This window comes from Anolis carolinensis, unplaced genomic scaffold (genome assembly GCF_035594765.1).
Source record: "Anolis carolinensis isolate JA03-04 unplaced genomic scaffold, rAnoCar3.1.pri scaffold_12, whole genome shotgun sequence".
In the NCBI taxonomy this organism is placed as follows: domain Eukaryota; kingdom Metazoa; phylum Chordata; class Lepidosauria; order Squamata; family Dactyloidae; genus Anolis; species Anolis carolinensis.
Window position 1 is genome coordinate 7,592,553 of NW_026943823.1, and position 24,409 is coordinate 7,616,961.

The 24,409-nt window shown below is 40.5% G+C and overlaps 1 protein-coding gene across 1 annotated transcript in view; it reads right to left on the reverse strand.

Annotated features, from left to right (window-relative positions):
- xpnpep2 (X-prolyl aminopeptidase 2) overlaps positions 1-24,198 on the reverse strand; it is a 43,842-nt gene extending 19,644 nt beyond the window's left edge. Inside the window, exons 1-11 of the mRNA XM_008120230.2 lie at positions 23,948-24,198; positions 19,528-19,592; positions 19,207-19,317; positions 15,602-15,665; positions 13,373-13,477; positions 10,867-10,953; positions 9,270-9,416; positions 7,882-7,983; positions 5,345-5,426; positions 3,301-3,499; positions 773-862 (exon numbers count right to left, since the gene is read on the reverse strand). Coding sequence (XP_008118437.1) covers positions 773-862; positions 3,301-3,499; positions 5,345-5,426; positions 7,882-7,983; positions 9,270-9,416; positions 10,867-10,953; positions 13,373-13,477; positions 15,602-15,665; positions 19,207-19,317; positions 19,528-19,592; positions 23,948-24,005 — 1,110 coding nt within the window. The 5' untranslated portion in view covers positions 24,006-24,198. The remainder of the gene's footprint in view (positions 1-772; positions 863-3,300; positions 3,500-5,344; positions 5,427-7,881; positions 7,984-9,269; positions 9,417-10,866; positions 10,954-13,372; positions 13,478-15,601; positions 15,666-19,206; positions 19,318-19,527; positions 19,593-23,947) is intronic.
- Positions 24,199-24,409: the final 211 nt, after the last annotated feature.

The window sequence follows — 24,409 nt, forward strand, 5'->3', positions numbered from 1 at the left end:
TATTATTATTATTATTATTTTATTATGACACAGCAAACAAGATAGATATGCTGGATTTCGTTTCGCAAAACCACAAGTCGAACACTTCCCAAGTGTCTAGGACTGTGTGATGTATTTTCTGATGATGTGTGCAGATCCCAGTAGGGTGGCCTTTTGCAGTTGGCAGATGGTGATTTTGTCAATGTCTATTGTTTCCAAATGCCGGCCAAGATCTTTTGGCACAGCACCCAGTGTGCCCATCACCACCGGGACCACCTGTACTGGTTTCTGCCAGAGTCTTTGAAGTTCAATCTTGAGGTCCTGACGTGGTGGGGGGGCTTAGCTGCTCCAATGATGACTGAGGGCTGTGCTGGCGGTAGTGTAACTACCGGTAGGTCCAACCAAGCCAGAGAGGCCTCAGCTGAGGAGCAGAACTAAGAGCACCTAACCCATTAGCATTATGGAGAATCAAACCCAAACGAAGTCTATACTGGCTCGGTCGTCGCCCAGGATAAAAAGGACCGCGGTGGATGCTGCTGATTCTGGACATCCATCGACAAGTGGGCTACGGAATCATCAAAACCCAAATGAACAGTCACAGAAGCGGCAGAAATCACAATGCCAGAAAACCGCACAATTATTATTATTATTATTATTATTATTATTATTATTATTATTATTATTATTATTATTATCATATTGCAGGCATCCTGCTCTTTTTTGTGTTGCTGTCGCTTCTGGACCTAAACTCTCAGGCCATAGGGCTCCTTCTCTGTTTGGTGGTCTTACATACGTGGGCAGCCCGCATCAGTTCCTGCTCCTTGGCGTTCTTGCTTGCCTTGGCGATCATGACAGGGGAATAATTCTCTTCGAGGCGCTTTTCCTGTGAGAAAGGAAAGGCATAGTAGTGCCCATAAGTTTTCCCAGGCATCCCCAGGGAAGCACCTGTGTGGCTCCCCTGCAACAGCCCAGCTGCGGACCAGCCTTGGCCATCAGTCATACAGTACTTGACGTGGTTGCTCTCTTGTTTTTTTTTTTTAAATGATTTTTATTGAGTTTCTACAACACATAACCATTAAAAACTACGACACCAAAAAGAGAAAAAGAAAGAGAAAAAAAACCCACACATACACATTTACATACTTATAGTACTTCCCTTCTTCCCTTTTGGGGATCCATTTAAGTCAACTTTATAAATGTTTTTCAGTCCTGATTGTATTGGTATATCCAAATTAATTCTTCCGTAACAAGGCTTGTTTCTTACTGCATGTCCATATACTTTTTATATTGATCCCAGTCCGTCTTTTTTATTGGCTGTCCTCTGTGCATCTTCAATAAAAATGTTAGTTCATCCATGTCCCTTATATCTTCAATTTTCTCGAGCCATTCTTCCTTCCCCGGAATTAATTGTGATTTCCAATGTTTTGCATAGATAATCCTTGCAGCTGTATTAATATATGTAAATAATTTGTCGTCGTTTACATTAAATTTTGTTTCTGAGTCTGTCAAATTTAGTAAATAGTATTCTGGTTTCATTGGAAATTTTTTCCCTAATATTTTCTGAGATTCTGTATGTATCATTTTCCAGAATTTACCAGCCTCGTTACATGTCCACCAAACATAATAAGCATCTTGTTATGATGCTTCCTGTAAGTAACAGAACCCACAAACCTGGTGCTGGGTAAAATGTAATGCTAGAATCACAACATGGTAGAACTGGAAGAGGACATTTTGGGAGTTGTCCAAACGCCAGCCATGCAAGAAAAAACAATCAAAACTTGGGTCTTGGATTCTCCCCCTGGGTTTGCCAATAGAAACCACACAAAACCTCAGGTAGGCTGTAACAATCCATAACAATACAGTTTCTCACTTGGCTGGGAGCAGGTCTTTGAGAAAACTAAGTTGTTTGAATCAAGCCACACCAACATACAGTAGAGTCTCACTTATCCAACATAAACGGGCCAGCAGAACCTTGGATAAGCGAATATCTTGGATAATAAGGAGGGATTAAGAAAAAGCCTATTAAACATCAAAATAGGTTATGATTTTACAAATTAAGCACCAAAACATGTTATACAACAAATTTGACAGAAAAAATAGTTCATTATACATTAATGCTATGTAGTTATTACTGTATTTACGAATTTAGCACCAAAATATCATAATGCATTGAAAATACTGACTACAAAAATGCGTTGGATAATCCAGAACGTTGGATAAGTGAGTGTTGGATAAGTGAGACTCTACTGTACTTTGCATTGCAACCTGGGCAGCTTGCAAGAGTGAGTGGATTGGGAGTGGCAAATTTCATACTCAGCCTTGCTAATCAAAACGCCTTATCTATCTATATATATAAAAGAGTGATGGCATCAGGGCAGCGGACAAAACAACAAAAGTAAACACCCCACAACCTCGAAAATTGACATCACAACCCCTCATCCATGCCTCTAGGTTGATACAACAAAAAGAAAAGAAAAATAAATTCCTAATTAGAGGGAGAGGAATAATAGTTTTTATCCAATTGCTGCCAGTTACAAGGCTAAGCTCCACCCACTTGGTCTCCTAGCAACCCACTCAGCCCAGTGTTAATAAAATAATGATAAAAAATAAATACAAATAATACAATAAAAAATTATAAAAAACACTAAAATAATTAATACAATAAAATACTATAAAAATGACTAAAAATAATATAACAAAATAATAAAATATAATAAATAAAAAAGATAAGTGACAATAAAATTAATTTTAAAAAATACAAATAACGTCAAATAAAAATTCCACAACAAGTTTTAACCGATACCACCACCACTTTGCCACAGCAACGCGTGGCCGGGCACAGCTAGTAATAATATAATACAGTAGAGTTTCACTTATCCAAGCCTTGCTTATCCAAGCTTCTGGATTATCCAAGCTATTTTTGTAGTCAATGTTTTCAATATATCATGATATTTTGGTGTTAACTTTGTAAATACAGTCATTACAACATAACATTACTGCGCATTGAACTACTTTTTCTGTCAAATTTGTTATATAACATGATGTTTTGATGCTTAATTTGTAAAATCATTACCTAATTTGATGTTTAATAGGCTTTTCCTTAATCACTCCTTATTATCCAAGATACTCGCTTATCCAAGCTTCTGCCGGCCCGTTTAGCTTGGATAAGTGAGACTCTACTGTATCTCCCTCCAGAGAGATTAGCGAAGATGTACAATTGCACCGATAAATGCTGGAAATGTGGGAAAGAAAAAGGCACATTTTACCACCTGTGGTGGTCATGCCACAAAGTAAACAGCTCCTTCCCTTCTCATCTCTTACCGGAGGGATTTCTCTGTAGAGCGCCAAAGTGGTGTACTCGGTCCCGATCCAGATGTGAACGCCGTCCTGCTGAACATATATCCTCAGGCTCTCACTTATCGCCTCATAGTCTACTACCGTCACGCAGAGAGGCCCCGGGCACCCAGCAGCCAGCGCCTGAGATGCATCACCACTTAGCCGACTCTGATTCACAAATAGGCTGAAGGCAGAGCAAAGGAGGTCAGAAAGATGTGCAATGGGAGGAGGGAATGTGCGTGTATTTAATACTAGCTACCAGTATTTTAAAACTCTAAAATCAGAACAGTAAATAAGGAACAGCACTGTGAAAACAGAGGAATTCCAGACATGAATCAATCAGGGGCAGCTAACGCCTCTGAACAAAGGATTCCTCCAGTCAGGAAAAAAACAGGACTGATATTATCAACTATATTATATATATATATAAATAAAAGAGTGATGGCATCACGGCGACCCACAAAACAACAAAACTACAGGCCCCTCAACCTCGAAATTTGACAACACAACCCATCATCCACGCCTCTAGGTTGATACAACGAAAAGAAAAGAAAAATAAAGTCCTAATTAGAGGGAGAGGAATAATTGCTTTTATCCAATTGCTGCCAGTTAGAAGGCTAAGCTCCTCCAACTTGGTCTCCTAGCAACCCAATAAAAAATAATAAAAAACACTAAAAATTAATACAATAAAATACTATAATAACAGAAAATAACTAAAAATAATACAAGAAAATAATAAAATATAATAAATAAAAATATAACTTACAATAAAATCAATAAAAAACTGCAAATAACGTCAAATAAAAATTACACAACAATTTTTAACCAATAGCACCACCACTTTGCCACAGCAATGCGTGGCCGGGCACAGCTAGTATGACCGACTCTGGGGGTTGGTGCTCATCTCCATTTCTAAGCGAAAGAGCCGGCGTTGTCCGTAGACACCTCCAAAGTCATGTGGCCAGCATGACTGCATGGAGTGCCGTTACCTTCCCACTGGAGCGGTACCTATTGATCTACTCACATTTGCAAGTTTTCGAACTGCTAGTTGGCACAGTGTGTCAAAGCGCTGAGCTGCTGAACTTGCAGACCGAAAGGTGCCAGGTCCAAATCCCGGGAGTGGAATGAGCGCCCGCTGTTAGCCCCAGATCCTGCCAACCTAGCAGTTCGAAAACATGCAAATGTGAGTAGATCAATAGGTACCGCTCCGGCAGGAAGGTAAAGGCGCTCCATGCAGTCATGCCAGTGGCCACATGACCTTGGAGGTGTCTATGGACAACGCCGGCTCTTTGGCTTAGAAATGGAGATGAGCACCAACCCCCAGAGTCGGTCACAACTGGACTTAACGTCAGGGGAAACCTTTACCTTAATTTAGTTGGCAGAAGCTGGGGCTAACAGTGGGAGCTCACTCCGCTCCCTGGATTCGAACCTGCGACCCTTCAGTCCGTAAGTTCAGCTTTAACACACTGCATCACCTAATATATCTACTACTATATATCAGGCTGAATCTAGGGCAGAGCGATCTTGGGAAAAGCTACCTCTTTTGAACTACAACCTCCAGCATTCCCCAGCTGGCATGGCCCTTCCTATTCTGCCTGGGGGATTCTGAGCATTATAGTTCAAAGATGTAAATTTCCCAAGCTGTGGCTGCGGCATGGACTTCTTCGGGGCGTGGGAGGCATTTATTTCAGGCACTGCTGTCACTTTTCCTAGAGAGACCCCAAAATGACAAGCTTGTGTCGCACTTGTTCTATAAATAAAAGTTCTGCTTGTTTGCCGGCCGCCGTGTCATGCGCAAATAGCTGCGTGGATGTTCATCAAATTTGGAGGGCATGTCTGAATTAAAACAGAGGCAATTTGGATGATAGGAAACTCGTTTTGGAGGCTCCAAGCAGGGAACCCCAGTGTCATTCAGACAGAGTAGAGTCGTGCATCGTTTGAAAGGCTTGGATGAGTTTCTTACAAAGTAATAAAAATAAAAATGCAACAAGCAGACTCTTGTTTGGTGTGGTGTGGGGAGGTCAAGTACCTGATACTCGTCTTGGTGAGAAGCGTGTAAGCGTAGAAGACGGGCGTGTAAGGGATGTCATCTCCTCGGAGATTGAAGAGCCCTGTGATGGAAAGGAAGCTGTTTCTTACCCCTTCCTTTATGGTGCCAGAGTAGCACTTTGGTTGTTGAAAGGAAGGCAGAACAAGCAAGGAGGTTGCTATAAACATTTGGAGGAGACGGAGATAGGGGAGAAGATCCTAAGATGGAGAAAGAGGGAGGAAGCCTCTGGGATCCACAAGAGACAGGAAATCAGTGGGATCCACAGGAAATCAATTTGTGCAGAATAGAAAGAGATGAAGACAATGAGATGAAAATGAGAACATCCTGCTGCATCACACTGTTGGCTCATGTTCAACTTGTTGTCCACGAAGATTCCAAGATCTTTTTCACATGGACTCTTGTCGAGCTAGGCATGATACAAAAATACAGAATGGATTTTGTTTTTCGTGTCAGGAGCAACCAGAATTGCTTCTGGAGTGAGAGAATTGGCCGTCTACAAGGACGTTGCCCAGGGAACGCCCGGATGTTTTGATGTTTTTACCGTCCTTGTGGGAGGCTTCTCTCATGTCCCCGCATGGAGCTGGAGCTGATAGAGGGAGCTCATCTGCGCTCTCCCCGGGTGGGATTCGAACCTGGCAGCCTTCAGGTCAGCAACCCAACCTTCAAGTCACAAGGCTTTTATCTGGAGGCTCCTTAGAATAGATGATGCCTGGCTCAACAACAATCCATATGAAAAAGATCTTGGAGTCTTCGTGGACAATAAGTTGAACACGAGCCAACAGTGTGATGTCGCAGCTAAAAAAGCCAATGGGATTTTGGGCTGCATCAAAAGGGTATAGTGTCCAGATTGAAGGAAGTCATGGTGCCTCTCTATTCGGCTTAGGTTAGAATATTGAGTCCAATTCTGGGCACCACAGTTCAAATGAGATATTGACTCTAAGCTGGAAGGTGTCCAGAGAAGGGCAACTAAAAGGATCATGAGACTATGAACCCCAATGATGAGTGTCTTTAAAAACTTGTTATGTTTAGCCTGCAGAAGAGAAGGTTGAAAGGAGACATGATGGTAAGGTAAGGATTTCCCCTTGACATTAAGTCCAGTCGTGTCCGACTCTGGGGTTGGTGCTCATTTCCATTTCTAAGCCGAACAGCCAGCGTTGTCCATAGACACCTCCAAGGTCATGTGGCCGGGCTGTGGCGCAGGCTGTTGAGCAGCTGCAATAAATCACTCTGACCATGAGGTCATGAGTTTGAGGCCAGCCCGTGGCGGGGTGAGCACCCGTCAATTAAAAATAAAATATAGCCCCTGCTCGTTGCTAACCTAGCAACCCGAAAGATAGTTGCAGCTATCAAGTAGGAAATAAGGTACCACTTATAAAAAGTGGGGAGGCAAGTTTAACTAATTTACGACCTGGAATGAGGAAGTGCTGTCAGAGTGGATGATGAAGCAGCTGCTCCCCCCCTGTGGCCAGAATCGAACATCCCCTCAGGAGAAGGTTAAATTGCCTCTGCGTCTGTCTGTCTCGATGTGTTTATGGGCATTGTTTTGTTTGCCCTATATGTGTATAATGTGATCTGCCCTGAGTCCCCTTCGGGGTGAGAAGGGCAGAATATAAATACTGTAAATAAATAAATAAATAAATAAATAAATGGGCATGGCTGCATGGAGCTCCGTTACCTTCCCGCCTGAGCGGTACCTATTGATCTACTCACATTTGCATATTTTCGAACTGCTAGGTTGGTAGGAGCTAGGGCTAACAGTGGGAGCTCACCCCGCTGCTCGGATTCGAACCGCTGACCTTTCAGTCAGCAAGTTCAGCAGCTCAGCGGTTTAACCTACAGCGCCACTGGGGGCTACATAAACATGATAGCCATGCATTAATATGTGACAGGGTGACGTAAGGAAGAGGGAGCAGGTTTATTTTTTGCTGCCCTTGAAACTAGGACTCAGTGGAGCCATGAGTTCAAATGACAGGAAAGGAGATTCCACCTGAACATGAAGAACTTCCTGGCCATACAAGTTGACGTTGTTCAACAGGGGCCTATGGTTAATATGGTACCTATTGCTTCATCTTCTATTAGAAGGAAAATGCAAGTTGTTGGGAGGAACGGTAGTGAGTTCCAGCACTGTTCACAGCAAATGCCATGTCAGGTGGCTTCCTCATTGGGCTTAATGGCTGGCCACTGCAAAGCATTTCTTGTGACCGTCTTAAGCTATTTTAATACCCTGTGGCCTAGAACTATCTGCATTCCCTGGCTGTGGTCTCAGATGGAAGGTTGTCCCAACCAAACCCTACACCACCAGCCTCTTGATGTGGATTTAGCTAACCATAAATTGCACCTGGGTTGGCACTCATTTCCAGGAGCTGAGAATTGGGTCAACCCGTGCATTACAAAATGTGATGCAGCCAATTCTTCTCCTATTGAAAACTCAGTGGTGGCAGAGATAGAAGGATGAGGGACAAGGCTGTGGATGAGAAGGATGGAAAGACATGCACTGACACGGAGGAGATACTTACAAGCCGTTTCCTCAAGACCGGAGAGCAGGACCGCAGTGGGCTTCCCGCTGTGATTCTCCATCTGCGTCCGGATATGGGACACCTTCTCCTGCCAGGTGCTCCCTGGAGAAAAGATTTAGTTCAGATCCATTGTTGGTGGATTCACATGGCTCTCCGTATTTGGGTGTACTACAACTCCCATCATTCTCTATCATCCCCTACAATCATCCCATCATTCTCTATTATCCCATACAATAAAAAAACAGCAATTATTTTAATGTGTTGTCGAAGGCTTTCATGGCCGGGATCACAGGGTTGTTGTATGTCTTTCGGGCTGTGTGGCCATGTTCCAGAAGTGTTCTCTCCTGATGTTTCGCCCACATCTATGGCAGGCATCCTCAGAGGTTGTGAGGCATGGATAAACTAGGCAAAGAAGGTTAATATATATCTGTGGAGAGTCCAGGGTGTGACAAGAGTCCTTTGTCAGCTGGAAGCCAGCGTTAATGTTGCAATTAATCACTCTAATTAGCATTGGAAAGGTTTGTCTCTTGCCTGGAGGGCATCCTTGGTTCAGAGTCATTAGCCATCCTTGGGGCTCCTCTGCCCTCAGAGTGTTGCTTCCCATTTACTGTTCTGATTTTAGAGTTTTTTCATACTGGGAGCCAGATTTTGTTCATTTTCATGGTGTCCTCCTTTCTGTTGAAGTTGTCCACATGCTTGTGGATTTCAATGGCTTCTCTGTGTAGCCTGACATGATAGTTGTTGGAATGGTCCAGCATTTCTGTGTTCTCAAATAATATACTGTGTCCAGGCTGGTTCATCAAGTGCTCTGCTATGGCTGATTTCTCTGGTTGAGTTAGCCTGCAGTGCCTTTCATGTTCTTTGACTCGTGTTTGGGCACTACGTTTGGTGGTCCCTATGTATACTTGTCCACAGCTGCATGGTATCTGGTAGACTCCTGCAGAGGAGAGAGGATCCCTCTTGTCTTTCCCTGACCATAGCATTTGTTGGATTATTAAAAAACTCAAAAATCAGAACAGTAGATGGGAAGCAACACTCGGAGGGCAGAGGAGCCCCAAGGACGGCTGATGACTCTGAACAAAGGATGCCCTCCAGGCAAGAGACAAACCTTTCCAATGCTAATTAGGGTGATTAATTGCAACATTAACATGACAGGACTCTTGTCACACCCTGGACTCTCCACAGATATATATTTACCTTCCTTGCCTAGTTTATCCATGCCTCACAACCTCTGAGGATGCCTGCCATAGATGTGGGCGAAACATCAGGAGAGAATACTTCTGGAACATGGCCACACAGCCCGAAAGGCATACAACTCAGCAATTATTTTTACTAACAACTAGCTACATATTTTATTCTGGAGACAATAGATGAGTTTAAGAACATACCAATGAAGTCATCTGGGAGCTGGTAGATGGTGTTGGTGGGTGGAAGTGGCCTCTGTGAACCCCAGACAAGGTCCACCAGATTGTCATCTAGGGCAACAAGGGTCCGATTTGAGCCGTCCAGGGCTTGGAGGTAGCTGTCCCAATTATCTGAGAAAAGAGAGCACATCAAGCACACAGGTATAGTGAATCTAACCAACCTGAACATGGATTTAAATCTGTTTTCTTTGGACAGGAGCCGTTGAAATAAATGAAGTAAAGGCCTTGAGATCTTCTGGCGAGGCCCTTCTCTCGCTCCCACCTCCGTCTCAGGTGTGGTTGGTTTTCTTGGTGGTGGTCCCTCCCCATCACGCAGAGTCCATATAAGCCCACCCTACACATTCTGTACTATGTTCGGGTTTTAGGATTTGATATGTTCTATGCTGTTTTATATTGTCTTATATTGTTTTTATTGCTTTATATTGTTTTAAATTATGAATTGTGTTTTAATGTATGTTGATGCTGGGCTTGTGCCTATGCGAGCCGCCCCGAGTCCCCTTGGGAAGATGGGAGCGGGATATAAAAATAAAGTTATTATTCTTATTCTTATTATTTGAAACACAACAAGATGAGTCCACAGCAGACACTCTGCTGGCTGTTGTATTGGATCACACGTTGGACACTTCCCAAGTGTCTAGGACTGTGTGATGTATTATTATTATTATTATTATTATTATTATTATTATTATTATTATTATTATTATTATTTGAAACACAACAAGATGAGTCCACAGCAGACACTCTGCTGGCTGTTGTCTTGGATCACACGTTGCACACTTCCCAAGTGTCTAGGACTGTGTGATGTATTATTATTATTATTATTATTATTATTATTATTATTATTATTATTATTATTAACACAACAAGATGAGTCCACAGCAGACACTCTGCTGGCTGTTGTCTTGGATCACACCTTGGACACTTCCCAAGTGTCTAGGACTGTGTGATGTATTATTATTATTATTATTATTATTATTATTATTATTATTATTAGAAACACAACAAGATGAGTCCACAGCAGACACTCTGCTGGCTGTTGTCTTGGATCACATGTCGGACACTTTCCAAGTGTCTAGGACTGTGTGATGTATCGGTGAATAATGCGTGCAGATCCCAGTCAGGTGGCAGGTGGTAATTTTGTCAGCACCGATTGTGTTTAAGTGCAGGCCAAGGTCTTTAGGCACTTCACCCAGTGTGCCCATCACCACTGGGACCACTTTCACTGGCTTGTACCAGAGTCTTTGTAATTCAATCTTTAAATCCTCATATCTCGTCAACTTTTCCAGTTGTTTCTCCTCAATCCTGCCGTCACCTGGGATTGCAACATCGACAATCCATACTTTGTTGTTTAACACGATCGTGAGGTCAGGCGTCTTGTGCTTCAAAACTCTGTCTGTCTGAATTCGGAGTTATTATTATTATTACTCCCAGAAATCCAAGGACGGCATGACTACTGACCATAGAAGTTGGATGATTGTACTCCAGAAAGGAACTTTCCCAAATAAAATGAATATCCTGAATATCCTCTAGTTATTTGATTTAGGTCAGAGGTACGTCTTACCAATGGAGAAGAGGTAAGGGTCCAGTCCAATTTTTTCCCCCTCAGGAACTTCCTTCACCAGCCACTGCCCAATCGCGGAAATCCAACCTGCAAGAGAAAAGCGAAACTGTCAGTGACTCCCTTGTGTTTTGGTGAACACTGAGCAACTGGACCACTGCAGCAGTAACTTGTGTTGTTGAAGGGACCACAAATTATTTGGAGAACATATGAAACCAAGGACCAGTGGACCAGTGTGAGTGGTCCTCGTAAGATCCAGCCTCACATATTGTTGTTGTCCATCTTCAATCTGTTTCTGAATTACGGCAACCCTAAAGCAAACCTTTCATGACATGCTTTGTTCACAGATGTACCCTTGCCTTCCTCTGAGACTGAGAGTGTTATATGTCTAAATTTACCCCTGGACTATTTCTAAATTCAGAGAGAAAAGTAGCCTCAGGCCTTTGGGGTCAATAGCAGTCCTTAGATAGCTAACCCCATACGGTATTATCCGGTATTTATTAGGTCCCTATTTTATTATCTATGCATTTTATCTCATCATTGTATTCTTGCATTGATGTTTCAGTTCCTCCACCTATGTAGACGACAGAATTGTATTTGGAGGTTGACTGATATTATCAATTACAGTAGAGTCCCACTTATCCAAGCCTCGCTTATCCAAGTTTCTGGATTATCCAAGCCATTTTTGTAGTCAATGTTTTCAATATATTGTGATATTTTGGTGCTAAATTCGTAAATACAGTAATTACAACATAACATTACTGTGCATTGAACTGCTTTTTCTGTCAAATTTGTTGTATAACATGAAGTTTTGGTGCTTAATTTGTAAAATCATAACCTAATTTTATGTTTAATAGGCTTTTCTTTAATCCCTCCTTATTAGCCAAGATATTCGCTTATCCAAGTTTGGGCCGGCCCATTTAGCTTGGATAAGTGAAACTCTACTGTATTATAATACCTTTGTTTTATATTGTATTTTATTTTTATCTTGTTATATTGTGAATTGCATGCATGTTGTTTTTATCTGATTATGCTGTCCGGGCTCTGCCCCATGTGAGCCGCCCCGAGTGTTATGGTTGAGCCTTCGGGCTCCGGTAATAGAAGAAGGGGTCATAAGACTCCTCGAGAGTCAGACTCCTTCGAGGAGCGTGAAAGAAAGCGGCTCCGGGATTTGTTTGCAGAACCGACAGATGAGGACTCATTTGAGGGTTTTTCTGAGGGTTTGGTGGAAGAGATGGCCAGCTTGGAGGAGGACGACATGGAATGGACTCGTGTGAGGGAGGATTTGGGTGTTGGGGAAACAGGCAATGAAAGCATTGGCGGGTTGCAGGATCAGACCCATGGACTGGCTGGAGGGATGGAGCGGGATCCACAGCTGGGGATGCTGTGGGGCGTAGTCAAAGGTGCTTAAGCTCTGATGAGGATGATGATGTTGGGGCGCCTGGAATTGGGATGGCAGCTGACAGCGATGATGAGCTTGAACTGGGATAAAATGGGGTTTGGGATCAATGTCTAATTGCGTTGGGCAAGGTAATCTGGACGGACGCTTGGGCTTTTGTTGGGGAACTTCCTGAAGACGGGTGTGATTCGTTACTGGATACGTAAGTTTACCAAGGACACTGGGCATCAACGGCGGGAGGAACTGTGCGGGGTTTTTCTCTGTGCAACTTGTGTTTAATCTCGATAGCTTGGACCTCCGTCGTCTTTTTGACGGGCAATACCTACTCACACTGGATTGACGCTGGACTGGCTGACTTCGATTCCGGATTATCCCTTCTGCTGGCTATCGGTGAGACCTTTGGATTCCTTGACGACTACGCTTGGCTAAAGACCTCTGGACCGGATTGGGACCCTGCTGACTGCCGTTACCCTGACTGCTGTGCCTGGACCTGGATATCGTTGGCCGCTGAATCTTAAGCTGAATCCTGACTACGACCACGCTTTTCGTTCGCTGCAGGAAGGAATAAACAAGCCTGGTTTATTCCCCTGCTGTTTCTGAGTAGCAGAGAGGAATCTGCCACCAGTCTGTTGTTTACATTCTGACTCCTGCTGATCCTCTTTTGTTTGCATTGTTTGCCAGGCTGAAGTAAGCACTTTTGATTTAATCCGGATTATACTTCTGTTTAACCCGGTTTATCCATTTGAACCATTTAAGCTCAAACTGAGCTGTTTTTTGTTACTTATCACACTGAAGTCAAGTGTTTGCCCTGTTCTTTGTTTCCTACGGGCGTTTTTTAGTTCTGTAACCTCAATAAACTGAGTTTTGTTTTACTTGCTGGCGTTCTGTCTCTGACACCGAGTCCCCTTGGGGAGATGGTGGTGGGGTATAAACAAATTATTATTATTATTATTATTATTATTATTATTATTATTATTATTATTATATTCGTACTCAAGTTTCTATGGGATTCAATCAGCTATTTCCCATCTCCTTGTCAGCTGGTATATAGCCTTCAGGTAAGGAAACAGAAGTTGGTGGCAAGCAGAAAGGCATTAGACAATATCCAACCTGATTTCTGCAATTCCCAGTTGCAATCCATCTGGCGCTCAGCTTGGATCCAGTAGCGGCTGTCTGTGAAGAGGGCTGCCTTCTGCAAAGTGACCACTCCAGTCCCTGAAACAAGAAAGCAAGAAGATAGGGCGGTATACAAATAAAGATTATTATTATTATTATTATTATTTTATTATGACACAGCAAACGAGATAGATATGCTGGATTTCATATCGCAAAATCACAAGTCGAACACTTCCCAAGTGTCTAGGACTGTGTGATGTATTTTCGGATGATGCGTGCAGATCCCAGTAGGGTGGCCTTTTGCAGTTGGCAGATCATAATTTTGTCAATGTCTATTGTTTCCAAATGCCGGCTGAGATCTTTTGGCACGGCACCCAGTGTGCCCATCACCACCGGGACCACCTGCACTGGTTTTTGTGCCAGAGTCTTTGAAGTTCAATCTTGAGGTCCTGATAGCGGCTGAGTTTTTCCTGTTGTTTTTCGTCAATGCGACTGTCACCTGGGATGGCGACATCAATGATCCAAACCTTTTTCTTTTCCACAACTGTGATGCCTGGTGTGTTGTGTTCCAGAACTTTGTCAGTCTGGATTTGGAAGTCCCACAGTATCTTGGCGTGCTCATTTTCCAATACTTTTGCAGGTTTGTGATCCCACCAGTTCTTTGCTGCTGGGAGGTGGTCCTTGAGGCAAAAGTTCCAATGAATCATTTGGGCCACATAGTTGTGCCTCTGTTTGTAGTCTGTCTGTACAATTTCCTTACAGCAGCTGAGGAGATGATCAATGGTTTTGTTGGTTTCCTTGCACAGTCTGCATTTTGGGTCATCAGCTGATTATTATTATTATTATTATTATTATTATTGACACAATGACATAGTATGACACAGAAAATGAGATAGATATGCTGGATTTTGTATTACAAAATCACAAGTCGAACACTTCCCAAGTGTTTACGACTGTGTGATGTATTTATTATTATTATTATTATTATTATTGACACAATGACATAGTATGACACAGCAAATGAGATAGATATGCTGGATTTCGTATTACAAAATCACAAGTCGAACACTTTCCAAGTGTTTAGGACTGTGTGATGTATTTATTATTATTATTATTATTATTATTATTATTATTATTATTATTATTATTATTATTATTTCCCTATGGGAATTACTTTTTAAAATCAGGGGGGTTTGAAGCTACTGTGGAAATACATCCCTTCATGCAAAAAAATTAGATTTGTCCCCAGTGCTAACTTTTCCAAGATCTGCTTCTCTGAATCTTGGAATGCATCTACTCTGTAAAATTAATACAGCGTGACACCACTTTAACTGCCATCATTCAATGGAGTCATAGAGTTAGAAGAGACCTCATGAGCCATCTAGTCCAACCCCCTGCCTTGCAGGAAAAGCACAATCAAAACACCCTCGATAGATGGCCAACAAGCCTCTGTTTAAAAGCCTCCAAAGAAGAAGCCTCTACTGGACTCCAATGCAGAGAGTTCCACAGCTGAACAGCTCTTCTTATGGTGAGGAAGTTCTCCATATGTCCAGGTAGAATCTCCTTTCTTGTAAATTTGCATCCATGGTTTCATAGGGAAGCGGAAAGGAAGCCTCCTCCCTTTTTATGGCTTCATTTCACATATTGACACCTGCCTCTCAGGTCTCCTCTCAGCCTTCTTTTAATAATAATAATAATAATAATAATAATAATAATAATAATAATAATACTTTATTTATACCCCGCCACCATCTCCCCACAGGGACTCGGGGCGGCTCACATGGGGCAAGGCCCAACTAGCACAATTTACAAAAACAACAGCATAAAAACATTAAACAATATACAAAAAATAGTAAAACACAGTAAGACAATAAAACAAGAGTTAATACAGCAGTAAATCAATCAACCACCAAGTACAATTCAGTCTAAATAGCTAAATAGACCCAACTCTTGAAGCCAATCCTCATAAGGCATGTAGTTTAGAGTTTTATTCAACATGTGCTCACATCAGCAAAAGAGCAAAAGATACAGCAGAAACAAGCCACTGGGGATGAAATGTGCTTATCCCTTTTTCAAAGTCATTTTCATATGCTTAGATGTTTTTAAAATGTCCTAACTTTTCTAGAAGTTGGCATTAAATCAGTATTGTTTCCTTGTGCCCATAGGTTTAGCTAGTGAAAGCTGAGCAGGGAAGGTGGATAGCGGATCTGGAAGAGGACTCACCTGAGGACCCCGTGAAGCCTGTCATCCATGCGAGCCTCTTGTCCCGCTCTGCAATATATTCACTCTGGAACAAAGAGGAGTTCTGAGACTACTGATGCATGTTCTTTCACAGAGGAAGATGTCTTAATAGGAGAAATATAGCAAACTTTCATACTGGGACAGACTAAAACATAAGGAGTCTGAAGCATGGTTTAGGGCAGGGGTCCCCAAACTAAGGCCCGGGGGCCGGATGCGGCCCTCCAAGGCCATTTACCTGGCCCCCGCTCTCAGTTTTAGACTTAGGCTTGCCCAAAGTCTGAAATGACTTGAAGGCACACAATAACAACAATCCTACTTGATGATCTCATTGGCCAGAAGCAGGCCCACACTTCCCACTGAAATCTTGATAAGTTTACAGTATGTTGGTTACAATTATTTTTACTTTTTAAATATTGTATTGTTCTTTCATTTACCAATATTGTAAATGAAATATTGTAAATGAATGATATGGTAATAATATATTGTGTATACATATAATATTAATAATAATATTATAATGTAATACAATATAATATTTATTTATTTATTACAGTATTTCTACCCCGTCCTTCTCACCCAATAGGAGACTCAGGGCGGCTAATAATAATAATACAATATAATAATATTGTATAATATAATAATATTAATTATATATTATATATTAAATGTAATATTACTAATAATATTACGGTATAATGGTATAGTACAATATAGTAATATATAATGCTAATATTGTGCTATGCTAATAATGTAATATATTGTATGTACAATATATTATATTACTAACATAGCGCAATATGCTATGTGGGGTATAAATGTAGTAAATAAATAAGTAATTGTTTCTATTTATTTTTTTTTGCACTACAAATAAGACGTGTGTAGTGAGCATAGGAATTTGTTCTTTTTTTTTTTCAAATGATAATTCGCCCCTCAACAATCTGAGGGAGTATGAATCGGCCCTCCACTTAAAAAGTTTGAGGACCCCTGGTTTAGGGCAATGATGGGCAACCTTTTGCACTTGGTGAGTCAAAATTCACCAAAAAACCTAGCATGACTTGGGTGGTGTGTCACTTTGAGAAAAAAAAACATAATTTCTCAATATGTATAGTTTAAATAACAAAAATGTATAAGTGTAATATATAACTGTATTTAATAAATCAAAAACTATTTACTACTGTTATTTCCATGTACAACAATCTTTGGTACTTCTTGCAGTTTAAGCTTCACAAAGTTTCCACACTGATTTCTCTCTATTTTAGTTTCAATATAGTCATGAATAATGAATAATATAATAATAATATAATATAATAGTAATAATATGATAATATACTACAATAATAGAATAATAATAGAATGAATGATATAATAATAATAGAATATAAAAATATAATATAATATAATGATATAAAATATATTAATAGGATAATATAATAATAGGATATAATATATCTATCTATATAAAAGAGTAATGAAATTTCGGCCTAGGACAAAACAACAAAACTACACATCTCAGAAACACTAAACTTGGTAGCACAACCCCTCATCCATGCCTCTACATTCATACAACAAACAGAAAAGAAAAATAAAGTCCTAATTAGAGGGAGAGGAATAATTGTTTTTTTCCAATTGCTGCCAGTTAGAAGGCCAAGCTCCGCCCACTTGGTCTCCAAGCAACCCACTCAGTCCAGGGGAAGGCAGAGCTAGGCCTCACTTAGGCCTCTTCCCCACTGCCTATAAAATACAGATTATATTATTTTAACTGGATTATATGGCAGTGTAGACTCAAGGCCCTTCCACACAGCTATATAACCCATTTATAATGGACTTAACCTTTACCCTTTACCTTAACTACCACCAATTCCTCAATACTTTATTTCCCATACCACCATACTTAGCCACAGCAACGCGTGGCCGGGCACAGCTAGTATATATATATATATAAATGTACTGTTCATTTGTAGAACGGAGTAAACAAAAAAACAACTGGATGAAATGACACCAAGTTTGGCCACAAAACACTTAACAACCCAAGAGGTGACCACTGCGTGTCAGCAAAATTGGCTAGACGTGTCAGTGCTGACATGCATGTCATAGGTTCGCCATCACTGGTTTAGGGGATTGTTAGATATCTCTTCCCCCGGTGGTGCAGAGGATTAAACTGCTGAATTGCAGAACTTGCTGACCAAAAGGTCAGCAGTTCGAATCCGGGAAGCGGGTAAGCTCCCACTGCTAGCCCCAGCTTCTGCCAACCTAGCAGTTCTAATATATATATATATATATATATATATATATATATATATATATATATATGTGAGTAGATAAATAGATACCACTTTGATGGGAGGGTAATAGTGCTCCATGCAGTCATGCCAGCCACATGACCTTGAAGGTGTCTACGAACAACGCCAGCTCTTCAGCTTAGAAATTAAGATGAGCACCAACCCCTAGAGACTTAATGTCAGGGGAAAACCTTTACCTTTACTAGATATCTCTAAATAGAGGACAAGTGCCACAGGGTGACTCTCATAGTGGCAAAATTTCTTGCAACGGAAATGAAACTGAGAAAGAAACTAACCTCTGATAGGGGCATTATCTGGAATCATGTACTTTATCTTGCATAATGAACTTCTCCTGAGATGGGAGGTATTAAAAATGTCTAAGATGGGAGATATTATAAATAGTTCTTTTTTAATCTAATTATTCTATCTTTATGTTGCTGCTGCAGTCCCCCACCTATGAAGTTTGACTGAATTGTATTGGTGGTTGTTTGATATTATTACTGTTGTTTTAACTTTTGTTTTAACTTTTGTTTTATTACCTTATTGTGTTTTAACCTTTGTATGTTGTGCTAATGTATTTGTGTTGTTACTCTTGTAACAATGTGAGCCGCCCCAAGTCCCTGCGGGGAGATGGAGTATTATTATTATTATTATTATTATTATTATTATTATTATTATTTTGTGGTCTATGGACCGTAATAAATTGTTGCTGAATATTAGAATGAGTAGGTTGAAAATCATCCACCATCTGACTCTTTAATTTTATAATTGCGGCACAAAACATAGCCACTGTTAAAGTGATCCAAGATTCTATATCCCCGACTGAATTGTACTTGGTGGTTGATTGATATTATTACTGCTGTATTAACTCTTGTTTTATTGTCTTACTGTGTTTTATTATTTTTATTGTATATTGTTCAATGTATTTATGCTGTTGTTTTTGTAAATTGTGCTAGTCGGGCCTTGCCCCGTGTGAGCCACCCCAAGTCCCCATGGGGAGATGGTGGCAGGGTATAAATAAAGTATTATTATTATTATTATTATTATTATTATTATTATTATTATTATTATTATATGTTTTAAATAGTATTCATCTCTCTTTCAAGAGACAAAAGTGTGACATAAATAAATAAACAATACTCCTTAAATATTCAAATTCAGCTTCCTCATCTCCGATCATGGCTAGAAATCATGACATAGAGATTGCATTTGGAGACCATGCAATTAAGAAAGTTTAATATACAAGGAAATTCAATATACGACTCCAGCAGCCTGGTCATAGGAAGGACTTGGCAACCTTTACCTTACCATGTGAGCATCAGTGGCAGGGATGATGTAGGCCGAGAGGTTGTGGCTCTGCATGTGATGCCGCAAGATGCGCAGCCGTTCGGTCGTGTCGATTGCTGTCGGGGGCAAATACTGACATTGCAAAGGGAGACGTTACAAGCACAGCCTTGGAAATCTGGAGCAAAGACTAAGGCCCCTTCTACAATGTCCGACACTCCACTTAGCTTCCCAATGCAATATGGAAAGAAGACCATATTTCCCTTGAGTAGTACAATGTCTTGCACCGTCCCATCCATCCCAAGCAATAGACCCATCTATTTCCAATGGGGTTCACCATTTTACCGGAGGAGTTGCTGTACAGTTTCTGGTATCGTCCGATGAGCCAGACATTTTGGGCTGGGGATAACCTGAGTTGAAAGAAGAAGAAAAAACTCTTTATACAAACTTGCTTGCAAAGGAAGTCAAGTGGTCTAGCATTTACCAACTGTCCTTGTTCTGTTCCCATTGCTTTCCTAGAAAAACGAAAGCAAGTAGATTTGTTATTTGTGGAGTGATTCCATGGACTACTATTAGCATGTTTCCTTTTGTAGTTCTGCTACTAAAAAGTTTGCAGTCTTTCTTTCTTAATGGGAAAGTTATCATGAAGGGTGGATATGTGGCAAGTGTCCCAGCTAGTATCCTCAAAACTACCATGTTTCCCCGAAAATAAGACAGTGTCTTATATTAATTTTTGCTCCCAAAGATGCGCTAGGTCTTATTTTCAGGGGATGTCTTATTTTTCCATGAAGAAGAATTCACATTTATTGTTGAACAAAAAAAAATGAACATTTATTGTGTACTACAAACCAGCATAACCAGACAAACTGTGAATCCTATCAAGAATTTCTTGTTACTACCAATATTTCCATGTACAACACTTTATGGTATGTACATTTACCAATCCTGCATGCTCTGGTGTTCTGTTCGTTGGGCATGCTTCCAAACAAAAACTTTGCTAGGTCTTACTTTCGGGGGAGACCTTATATTTAGCAATTCAGCAAAACCTCTACTAGGTCTTATTTTCTGGGATGTCTTATTTTAGGGGAAACAGGGTAGTAAAGGTAAAGGTTTCCCCTTGATATTAAGTCCAGTCAAGTCGAACTCTGCAGGGTAGTGCTCATCTCCATCTCCATAAGCCGAAGAGCTGGCATTGTCCATAGACACCTCCAAGGTCAATGATGGGCAACCTTTTGCATTTGGTGTGTCAAAATTCACCAAAAAACCTAGCATGACTTCGAGAGAGAAAAAACATATTTTCACAATATATATATAGTTTAAATAACAAAAATATATAATTGTAATATATAACTGTATTTAATAAATCAAAAACTATTTACTACAATTATTTCCATGTACAACAATCTATGGTACCTCTTGCAGTTTCCACACTGATTTCTCTCTATTGTAGTTTCAATGTAGTCATGAATAATAATATAATAATAATATAATAGTAATAATATAATAATATACAGTAGAGTCTCACTTATCCAACGTTCTGGATTATCCAACGCATTTTTGTAGTCAATGTTTTCAATATATCGTGATATTTTGGTGCTAAATTCATAAATACAGTAATTACTACATAGCATTAATGTGTAATGAACTACTTTTTCTGTCAAATTTGTTGTATAATTTATTTATTTACAGTATTTATATTCCGCCCTTCTCACCCCGAAGGGGACTCACGGCGGATCATATTACACATATAAGGCAAACAATCAATGCCTTTAACATAGAACAAAGACAAGACAAACATAGGCCCCGAGCTGGCCTCAAACTCATGACCTCTTGGTCAGAGTAATTTGTTGCAGCTGGCTGGTTGCTCACTAGCCATAACATGATGTTTTGGTGCTTAATTTGTAAAATCATAACCTATTTTGATGTTTAATAGGCTTTTTCTTAATCTCGTTATTATCCAACATATTCGGTTATCCAACATTCTGCCGGCCCGTTTATGTTGGATAAGTGAGATTCTACTGTACTACAATAATAATAGAATAATAATAGAATTATATATATATATATATATATATATATATATATATATATATATATATGTAATGTGCATAATTCCCATGAAGTAAGCAACAAAACCACTGGACCAAATCACACCAAATTTGGCCACAAAAGACATAGTCATCCAATCAATCTGCATGCAGCAGCGTGTCAGCAAAAATGACTAGGCGTGTCAGTGCTGACACGCATGTCATAGGTTGGCCATCACTGTCCTAGGTCATGTAGTCTGCACTGTATGGAACATCATTACCTTCTTGCCGAACCAGTACCTATTGATCTACTTACATTTACATGTTTTCAAACTGCTAGGTTGGCAGAAGCTGGGGCTAACAACGGGAGCTCACCCTGTCCACGGATTCAACCCGCCAACCTTCCAATCAGCAAGTTCTGCAACTTAGCAGTTCAACCCGCTGCGCCACTGCACATCTGCCGTAGGAATTGGCGCCAGATGTGCCACGTTCTTCCTCTTGGCAACAGGCAGAAGTTGACATAATCTAAACAGCGCACAACTCTTCTCTTTATAAACACATTTGGGAGATGCTAAAGGGTCGGAGCTAAAGGAGCGGAGATGCCTGAACGGATTTTTCCTGGCCCCGGTTTTTTGCTTTTAAGAGCTGGCTGGTGGCAGGCAGAAATTAAACAAGGAAACTTTGATCCAGCACTTTTTTCTCCATACCATACCAATAAAAATGCAACGTTCCTCTGCTTAATTTTCAATAGGCCACTTTGCAAAAGGAGCAAGACCTCACAACCTCCGAGGATGCCTGCCATAGCTGTGGGCGAAACGTCAGGAGAGAATGCTTCTGGAACATGGCCCTCCAGCCCGGAAAACTCACAGCAACTCAATAGGGTTTTCAGGATTTTGTTTTTAACCAAGCCTTATGAACTTTTGAGGCAACTCTGCAAGGCCTTTTTCTGCAAGACACAACAACAGGTAATCCTGGGTACATACTAATCTTTGTTTCATGAGGTTGTGTCCCTTTAAATATCGTCTGTAACAGTCTCCTGATGTGTGATTGTTTCCTTCTTTAATCTTGTATTTATATTTCTTTTGTCTGTACAATTAAAGGGACACAACCTGAGGAAGGATCCCCCGAAACAAGGATTATGTACCCAGGATTACCTTTTGTTGTGTCGTGTATGTATCAGACACTAGAACTGTTTTCCTATTGAGATTCATACAGGTTATGTTGTATATTTTCATATAACACATCCTAGAAATATATTTGGCAATACTATATATACTTTTAAGACAAATGTACACATTTAGGAGTCCCCGGTGGTGCAGCGTGCTAAAGCACTGAGCTGCTGAACTTGCAGACCAATAATAATAATAATAATAATAATAATAATAATAATAATAATAATAATAATAACTTTATTTTTATACCCCGCCTCTATCTCCCCAAAGGGGACTCAGGGCGGCTTATATGGGGCCAAGCCCGAATAAAAACAATAGCAATATAAAACACAACAATAGACAAAAAACATGCACAATTATAAAATTTAAACATTAGCCAATAAAAACAGAACTAATAATAATAATAATAAAACTTTATTTATACCCCGCCACCATCTCCCCAACGGGGACTCGGGGCGGCTTACATGGGGCCATGCCCAAAACAATACAATGTAAACAGCATATAATAAAACTAATAAAAACATGAATTGAAATGGAGAGGTTGTAAAAGTAGACTGGGTAAGGTGCATCATATAAATATTGTAAACACGAGGTGACTGATAAAGTGTTGCAAATTCTTGAAAGTGCAAATTGGAATGGGAATAGACCAAAAGGTTGCAGGTTCGAATCCGGGGAGCGGGGTGAGCTCTTGCTGTTAGCCCCAGCTTCTGCCAACCTAGCAGTTCGAAAACATGCAAATGCGAGTAGATCAATAGGTATGGCGGGAAGGTAACGGCGCTCCATGCAGTCATGCTGGCCACATGACCTTGGAGGTGTCTACGGACAACGCCGGCTCTTCAGCTTAGAAATGGAGATGAGCACCAACCCCCAGAGTCGGACACAACTGGACTTAACATCAGGGAAAACCTTTACCTTTACCTACACATTTAGTCTGAATTAGAATATTTACTTTAGTATTTCCTTATAGACTACTAGAACTAGAATAATAGATGAATAGAGTTGGAAGAGACCTCATGGGCCATCCAGTCCAACCCCCTGCCAAGAAGCAGGAAATCGCATTCAAAGCACCCTCAACACTACATAAACAAGGTAGCGAGAACTAAAAATTGTTTTGAGATTCTTATATTTATTTACACCATTCACTTAGTATTTCACCTTTAACAATTGTCATTTCTTGCAAGGGCTCTGAAGAGTTAAAACAGCAAAGCCAATGCAGAAACGGACGCTTCAAAATCTATCCTTTCCTCACTCAGATGATATACAGTCTGCAAGAAGAACCTCACCGCAACCATTTTTGCAATCTAACAGACTTGGTATATAGCTCGAATAGTTCTTGGGTGTAAGGTTAGCTGAGTATTTTCCCAGACTTCTGCAGAAAAGCAAGATGGAATCAAGAAAGCATACTGAATAGACCAGAAATGGTGGCTTTACATACCAAAACAGCCCACACATATGATGTCTATTCACTTCTCACCTACTCACCACACTTGTAGGGTGGCACAAGTTCTCCCTTCTTGTATTTATGCCATGGGAAAGAGTATCCATTCCCCATCCTTGCATACGTACCATGAAGAGGAACAAGCAGGGAAATCCAGACCCACAAAAGACCTGGGATGCAGACCATGGCTTTGGACACCTCTCCAAGTTGAGGTTTCTGAAAGGTTAAAAACCAGGCAGCAAAATTGCCTCTTGCTTCTTGAAATTATTAGAGCGGTATGAGAAAGCCTAGGACCTTCCTGGATATTATTGCTCTCTAGACTCCAGAGAATAGACTCTATGCACCAGATAAAACAAATAGATAACAAGGTGCTTGGTGGAGACACAAAGTCCAAAGCAGCTGAAAGTCCACTGTCTCTCTGGTTTAGTTTCTTTGAAGCCAATAGCAAGATTCCTCTAGTCTAAGGACAGAGCTACATATTAGCAAATTATTTGCTACGATGACTCTCACTTCAAATATCTATATATATAAAAGAGTAATGGCATCAGGGCAGCAGATAAAACAAAAAAACTACAGGCCCCCCAACTTCG